Raw genomic sequence first — 8,398 nt, forward strand, 5'->3', positions numbered from 1 at the left:
GAAAAAACATCATGAAGACAGCTACTACAGGTACACTCACGATTTCCTGACATGAACCATAGCTTTGTCATATTTTGTTGAACTATATATTAAAAAGCACACACTTCTCTGAAAGCATTCCATGATTAAATTTCCTTTTTAAAAGTTATTTGTGGAGTCATATTGTTTTCTCATTTATGAAGGCTATATTCATGTTGGTATGCCTTCAAAAGGGTACTGATTATTATGATAAGTAAGGTTAGGATCTAAATTGATTGACACTCGTGAATCCCCGTGTCCATTTGCCACTATCCTTGCATTTGGTTTAGATTCTCAGGCTCAAAAGACCCATGCCTCCTTTCATAAAGCTAATATGACAGTGACCATGCTTGCTACAAATAAACATGACTGCTATAGTCTGGAATAAGCAGGCAGTTATAATGAGTAGATTTGAACTCAGGCAAGTACTGAATTTAACACTGTGAACACATCAGCATCATAGTCCTCTTCTCAAATACTTCCCAGTCTGAACCAGCACAATATATGAACCAAAGAAAAAAGAATTGTCAGCTCCTCCCGTGCCCACAGAGCCATCACATGATCAGAGAATGCTCAGAAAAGAAATGGTGGCAACGATGCCAAAAATACCCACAATTAATTACTTTCAGCATAATTTTCAAAAGATTGCAATACTTAAAGAGCAACTTCCTCCTGTGAGAATTTCTTTTTGAACAACAGAAAACAAACAAGGAAAAGTCCTTCTTATTGGTCCCTTCATGGCATGTCCAGGGTATAAAAGCCCCAGGACTGACACAGTTGTCATAATCTCAAGAACCCCTGTGAACAGAAAAACCTCTCCCTCCACATCCAACACCATGACCAACTCCTGCTGCTCCCCTTGCTGCCAGCCTACCTGCTGCAGGACCACCAGCTGCAGGACCACCTGCTGGAGACCAAGCTGCGTGACCAGCTGCTGCCAGCCCAGCTGCCAGTCCAGCTGCTGTGGCTCCAGCTGCTGCCAGCCTTGCTGTCAAACCACCTGCTGCAGGACCTGCTTCCAGCCAAGCTGTGTGAGCAGCTGCTGCCGCACACCCTGCTGCCAGCCCTGCTGCTGTGTGTCCAGCTGTTGTCAGCCCTGCTGCCAGCCCAGCTGTTGCCAGCCCAGCTGCTGCCAACCCAGCTGTTGCCAGCCCAGCTGCTGTGAGTCCAGCTGCTGCCAGCCCAGGTGCTGTATCTCCAGCTGTTGCCAGCCCTGCTGCCAGCCCTGCTGCAAGCCCTGCTGCAAACCCTGCTGCAAGCCATTCTGCCTCGACCTGTGCTGCCAGCCAGCTTGCTCTGGACCTGTGACCTGCACCAGGACTTGCTACCAGCCCACATGTGTCTGTGTGCCTGGCTGCCTGTCCCAAGGCTGTGGGTCCAGCTGCTGCGAGCCCTGCGGTTGCTGATGAAGCCACTACTGGAATAGAATAATTGATCCTCAGACCTGCTGGAGCTTTACTTTATGCCAAACTCTCTGCCTTCGTTCTGCCATCATCAAATTACCAGTCTTCCTGCTAACAGGCCTGTGACCAGCACCGTGACTGCCATCTCACCCATTTTGATGTTACCTTCATTTCCTTGTCTGTCTTCATCTGTTGTGATCTGGATTCATAGTCTTAGCACGGACAGAAACCATTCCTTTACTAAGTTAAAAAGTAAAAAACAAAAACAATTCACAACTATCGTATTGCATCTTTGAAATGATAAGTACCCACCATTACTCTTCAGTGTATTCACAGTTTTTATGACTCATCTTGTGACCCATCATGACAACTTTGTATTGTCTCTCCAGCTAAAGAGACACCACCCATTGCTATTCTAATAAAGTCTTCTTTATTCTACTTCTCATATTATGTTTGATTCATTTTCCATTTGTTTTTCACATTATGTTTTCTGATCTAAGTAATTTAATTCATTGCATTGGATTCAGTGCATTAATCAAAACGTCTCCCCTGTGAATAAAATAAGTGAAAGAACAACTTAATGAATGAAAGATTTCTTCTAACATGTGGCTTCAGGGATTCAGTACATGATTGCTTGGCCTTGTATGCTTGACCTTATATGGAGTAAGAGTGTGTAGAGACACTCTAAAAATGCTGAAAACGACTGACTATGGATGCTTGTCCCTAAATGGAGCATCTGTAGACCTCTCCTACTCCACTGCAAAGGGTCAGGGAGCATCATGGTAGAAGGATTTGGAGAATGCTCTGAAACACTGTATACTGCACATGACATGGCCATTGTTCTCATGAACTCACAGCAGCTGTTCTTACCTGCAATGTGTAAGTGGCCCAATGCAAACCAGGTAGCTAGGGATAGATAGAATGAGGTCCGGGGATTTCTGATTCTGGAGCTAACATAATTACAGGTACAACTCAGTCTAAGTATCTAGAACACTGGGGCTTGAGCATTACAAATCTCTGTGTTTCGGGTTCTTCTCTGGCAACGAAAATACCAGTTCCTTTCATTTTCAGATCATCTTTATTCACAGAGTTCTTTTCACACATCTTGGTCACCACCAGTCACTTAAGACACGCAACAGTTTTAAGAACCCTCCTAAAATGATGTGAACTCTATTGTCTCAACTGGTTAGCCCCTTCAAACCCTATTGGTGATTCACATGTTCCTGCTACTGTCCTGGGATTTTGATTTGAGGAGTTACACTAGAAAGCTTTTGCTCATGTCATGGAAGTGTCATTGTTTATTTTCTCATACTTCTTGTCACTGATCACAAATAGTCAAATAGGAATAAATCATGCCCCATGAAACAGTCTAAATCTCCCCTACACTCAGACATAGAGAGACAATTTGTTTCTAGATGAAAACATTATTCAGGAAAGAAAGGAGTGACAAATCCCAGGACTCAAGGTAACAAGCAGTCATGCTGCCAGCCTTTGATTCTCTATCATCTCCAGGACACCTAATGAATAAAAATAACTTCCTGATTTGGAAAGGGAAAAACAAATCAGTGCAGGGAAATGAAAGCCTGGGTTCTGGTACCAACACTGTGAAGAAAAAGAGAGGGGTGAAGAGGGAAAGAGAGACATTAGAAGCCATGGTATATATGAACATGGACCTGACAGGGAAACCCCAAACCCCATAAACAATGGGGAACTTCGTAATGTACTAGTTAACACTGTTATCGGAAAGAGTGATTAATGAAAAGAAACACACTTGAACGGCCAGGTTTACTTCCCTGGGAACAATATAACACACCTACACACTACCTCATGGGGTCACAGCACAGGATATATGTGATCTTCTCAGATATATACCTAGAAAGTCTCCATGTGCAACAGACCTTCAGAGAGAGACAGGTCTTAGGCCAGAAATTTATTGGATTTTGGTTTTTGTTTAAGGACACAGATGAGGGAGTTCACTGGACCAAATTTTGTTCCTTATATATAGATTCAGTAATATTTCATACCATAGAAATGGAGAACCTGAAGCCTAGAGGATAATCCCACAAAGGTTTTGACTGAACTCTATGAACACAAACTTAATTCCTTTTATTGTATTGTTGTGTTCTTTAAAGTTGTGTGTTCTTTGAAATGCATTTTCATTCTATGTATAGAAAATTACATGAGCATCAATTGCTCTTCGAAGTTCTCCTTTTGACACACCTAGAGATTGTACTCTTAGACTGTAATCACATTCCTTCCAAGAGAAATTACTTTCAGATTCTAAGCCCAACTCTGAAATAAAACATCTTAGCTTCAAGAATTAAACAGGAGCCATTAGAAAAGTCGTATAGGAATGTCAAGTTCAGACACCGTGGGACTGGAAATATGCACTTGCTTCCTTACTCTTGCAAAGAAACACCGCCAGCTTTGTGACTGAAACAGCACAGCAGTGTTATCTTCTAGTTGTGAAGTCTGAAACCAAATTTGATGCCATGGGTTCAAATCCAGGAGTTGTTATGATTGTGTTCCCGTCCAGAGAAACAGAGGAAATCTACCTCCTAGCATTTTTGAACCTGTAGAACTGCCCATATCACTTGGATCATGACTCCGTGCTTTTCTTACCTGTGTTTTTCATTTTCCTCTGTCTTTGTGGGGGCTCTTTTTACATTGGGCATAACAAGGGTCTCTCCCTCTTGTGCTTCCTAACAGGGTCAAAGTACATGACAGACTTGCAAGAAATTATCTATATGAAATCCAACATTATGCATAATAAATCTGTGACAATAAAAATGGGAAAACATTAAGAGAGGGACAAGGTAGGCCACAGTATAGAAGAAGACACTGGTAAGGCATGAAATCAACAAAGGCATCAATGAAGAAATAAGAAAAAGGCAAACAATTCCAAAATAACTTAAGACATGATTAGCATCGCATAAAAGAGAACTCTGCATGTCCAATGAATGTATGGGCGGTCAACCCATTAGTCTTCAAGGAAAATCAAATTAAGTCTTCAAGGAGAAAACACTAAATAGCTACTCTGTTAGTCAGCAGTCCATGCCTGTGACAAAATAAGATAAACAACTTAGAAGGAAATGCCTATTTTAGCTCATAGTTTCTGAAGTTTAAGCTCATAATTGCTTTGCCTTGCAGCTTTTAGATTTATGGTTGAAGCACTATATCATGGCAGAACCATGGGAGAAATGAAAGCTGGCTGCTACATGGTCATCAAGAAACAAAGACACAGAGATGAATGAGCCAAGTCCCAATATATGTTTTAAACACATGCTCTCGATGGCATCTTTCCTCCAATGAGATCCCACTCTGATGGTACCATCACTGCGTACTTAACCGTACCATCAGCTGGGGAACCAAGCCTTCAGTAGTTTCCGAGTGGACATTTAAGAACCAAATTGTAAGAGATACATAATAAACAAATAGCTAAAGGTCCATAATGAAAACATCAAGTATAGATGATTCTTAAAGCAATGTGAACAATCAGTTATATAATGTATATATCATTGCAACCTTAGGTGTGTGTGTGTGTGTGTGTGTGGATACACACATGTGTGCAGGTGTGAATGCGTATGTATACACATGGACAACCTCGGTTATTCCTCAGGGAAGCATTCACCTTGTTTTTGAGCTGCTCTCACATTGGAACTTGTTGATTATGCTAGGCTGCCTGGCTGGAAAGCCCTGGGGTTCTGTTTGTACTCTCCTCTATGGTGCTGGGATTACAAGCACGTGCCCCTTTGCTCAACATTCTTTACAAGGGTTCTGGGGATCCAACTCAGGCTTTCATGCTTGCACGACAAGCACTTTACCAATGGATCTATCTGTCCAACACATGCACTGGTTTTGTAAAAACAATTTGGAACTGTGTACTAGTGTTTTTTATATCTACAATTTGGAATCCAGAATTTTCCATCAAAGAATATTTCTGCGAATATCCACAAACTTGTAGACTAAGAAATAGACAAATCATCTTAAGAGTATGATTCTCAAAAGTCCTAATGATTAAGAAAAAGTCTATCAGCCTTACCCTGTCTGAGGAGCAGATGGGAGGAGAGGGAACAGGGGTAGTGGGAGGAGAGAAGGGAGGGGAAACTGGGGTTGGAATGTAAAAAAAATACATTAATAAAAAAGAAGAAGAAAGTCCATCAAAGACACAAGGATTTAAAAAAATTAAGGTCTTGTCATGCAATGGGTATTAATAGATTGTAGCCTTATCATACAATTACATGAAATGATTGAGTGAAATGAAAAGGAAATGACTACTGAATCTAACATTAATATTAAATCTCACAAATATATTTTTAGCATAAGTAAATAAACCATATGAATTATATAACTTTATTTTTGATAAAACACAAAAGTTGACAAACTGTTATAGCAAAAACAATACACTAATTGCTCAGATATGTACTAAACACACACACACACACACACACACACACACACTGGTACCTGATATGAAGGACAGACACACTGTTTCTTGTATCATATCTGCTCAAGCTATAGTGCATGCCCATCTCTGTAAGTATATTATGATTCCATTTATTTTAAAATGCAGGTGCCATTTACTGCATTTAATCTCCTCATCTTCCTATGGGTGAACAGGACTAATATCTAAGTGTGCCAATGGCTTCTGAACCCACCTATCTTCCTTCTGACGCTGTATTTTGGCTTTGGTGCTTATGGGTGTAGTTGAAAAAAAGACTACATGGATTCTTTCTTTGATAACACTGGTTCAGCACAGGCATCATTTGCTGCAAATAGGCTTGCCTGTTTTAGTGTGTAACAAGCAAAACATCTCTGGGAAACAGCCTGGTCTCAAACACGGCTTCATTTATCACTGTGAATGTAGCTCTCCCTAAAAGCACACCTCAGTCCACACACAACCAAGGAAACAGGAGAGCAAACTGAAGAAGGGTATGCTTCAACCCCTCCTGTGGCTGCAGCAACTATCACCTGATCAGAGCAGGAACAATGCTAATGATGACTTCTAGAAATTTCCTTCCTTGAATTACCCACAATTAACTGCTTACATCATAATTTCAAAAGATTTCTAAAACTCAATGAATACTTCCTCCTGTGAGAGTTTCCTCTGGAACAGAAGAAAACAAACAACAAGGAAAAGGCCTGCTTATTGGTCCCTTCATGGCATGTCCAGGGTATAAAAGCCCCAGGACTGACACAGTTGTCATAATCTCAGGAACCCCTGTGAACAGAAAAACCTCTCCCTCCACATCCAACACCATGACCAACTCCTGCTGCTCCCCTTGCTGCCAGCCTACCTGCTGCAGGACCACCAGCTGCAGGACCACCTGCTGGAGACCAAGCTGCGTGACCAGCTGCTGCCAGCCCTGCTGCCAGCCCAGCTGCTGTGGCTCCAGCTGCTGCCAGCCTTGCTGCCAAACCACCTGCTGCAGGACCTGCTTCCAGCCAAGCTGTGTGAGCAGCTGCTGCCGCACACCCTGCTGCCAGCCCTGCTGCTGTGTGTCCAGCTGTTGTCAGCCCTGCTGCCAGCCCAGCTGTTGCCAGCCCAGCTGCTGCCAGCCCAGCTGTTGCCAGTCCAGATGCTGTGAGTCCAGCTGCTGCCAGCCCAGGTGCTGTATCTCCAGCTGTTGCCAGCCCTGCTGCCAGCCCTGCTGCAAGCCCTGCTGCAAACCCTGCTGCAAGCCATTCTGCCTCGACCTGTGCTGCCAGCCAGCTTGCTCTGGACCTGTGACCTGCACCAGGACTTGCTACCAGCCCACATGTGTCTGTGTGCCTGGCTGCCTGTCCCAAGGCTGTGGGTCCAGCTGCTGCGAGCCTTGCTGCTGATGACTATCTTCAGTCACATGCTAACTTGTCATCATCTAAGCAAAATTCTCCAACAGGACCACTATGTGTGCTTTGCCATCATTAACTATCAATAGGTTGTCTTCTTTCACATGACTGTGAGTGTCTGCTTGATGAGAGAGCCCACTCTTCTCATTGCTCACTACTTAGCCCTCCTGGTCTGTTAAATCTTCTCTTGGCCTCGGGCTATGTTCTCTCAGTCAGAAAAGAACCTTTCTCTCCAAGCAACATGAGCAAATCAAACCTTCATCCTTCTTTCTTAACCCTCCTCAGTGATGAATGATTTCATCTCCCATGGTATTCCTATTCTCTCCACCATCTGGCTAACTTTAAATTGTCTTCTGGATTACATGTATTCTAAATAAATCTGCATTTGCTTTCTGAAAAATGTCTGGATGCTATTTCATCTTTCCTTCACAAAAGTTTATATTCTGACTGCCTTCCACTTCCATCGTCAGAGCAAGTCCCGCAATAGCCTCATAACATGTTCAAAGCCAGCAAACATTTTGTATCCATTGTCATCTGGAACAACACTTGGGTCTTGTCTTATCTCATGGTTCTTTCACTCACATCTTCCTCCAAACAGAAATAACTAGGAACTAGGAAGGAGTGCCTGGCTCTGGTATCTCCTGCAGGAGCAAGCTTCACGTGGGAATGCACAGAGTGCATGTCAGAGCGCAGGAAAGTGAATGACAGCAGCACTGTTTACATTAGCTGTGTTGGACATCCAACAAACAGGGATAGGTAACAAAAGTGTGGCTTCTGTACCTCCTGGATGTTTTCAGAAGAATGAAATTATGTTTTTTTTCTGGGGAAGGTTGCTGCAACTGGAGAAAGTTGTGTCCAGTGAATTAAGATAGGGCCAGAAAGACAAATACCTATTTTATTTTTGACTCCTAGATTTTATATCCTCACACAAACTCATTAATGTATATATTGCATGAAAGTAGACGTGAGTCTCTGCCATTTACCCAAACCAATAGAATTTCTAGCTGTATTCTCAACACTTATCCACAAATAAGCACAGCTCTCACCACTTATCAAAGGGGCTTTCTTTTGTGGAGGCATACTACTACAGAACTCCATGACTAGTTAAATGTGGAGAATAAGTGACCATATAGGGAAGCCTGGAG

The 8,398-nt window shown here is 42.6% G+C and overlaps 2 protein-coding genes across 2 annotated transcripts; both read left to right on the top strand.

Annotated features, from left to right (window-relative positions):
- Positions 1–854: 854 nt before the first annotated feature.
- Positions 855–1,424, top strand: LOC121141501 (keratin-associated protein 9-9-like). The gene has a single exon (XM_040749681.1). It carries the CDS (start codon positions 855–857, stop codon positions 1,422–1,424), a length of 570 nt encoding a protein of 189 aa, XP_040605615.1.
- A 5,256-nt stretch (positions 1,425–6,680) lies between these two features.
- On the top strand, positions 6,681–7,247 carry LOC121141502 (keratin-associated protein 9-1-like). The gene has a single exon (XM_040749682.1). It carries the CDS (start codon positions 6,681–6,683, stop codon positions 7,245–7,247), a length of 567 nt encoding a protein of 188 aa, XP_040605616.1.
- Positions 7,248–8,398: the final 1,151 nt, after the last annotated feature.

This window comes from Mesocricetus auratus, unplaced genomic scaffold, assembly GCF_017639785.1.
Source record: "Mesocricetus auratus isolate SY011 unplaced genomic scaffold, BCM_Maur_2.0 Super-Scaffold_100007, whole genome shotgun sequence".
Lineage (NCBI taxonomy): Eukaryota > Metazoa > Chordata > Mammalia > Rodentia > Cricetidae > Mesocricetus > Mesocricetus auratus.

Excerpts from the sequence above, each read along its gene's own strand:
- LOC121141501 (XM_040749681.1), top strand. The coding sequence starts at position 855 with ATGACCAACTCCTGCTGCTCCCCTTGCTGCCAGCCTACCTGCTGCAGG.
- LOC121141502 (XM_040749682.1), top strand. The coding sequence starts at position 6,681 with ATGACCAACTCCTGCTGCTCCCCTTGCTGCCAGCCTACCTGCTGCAGG.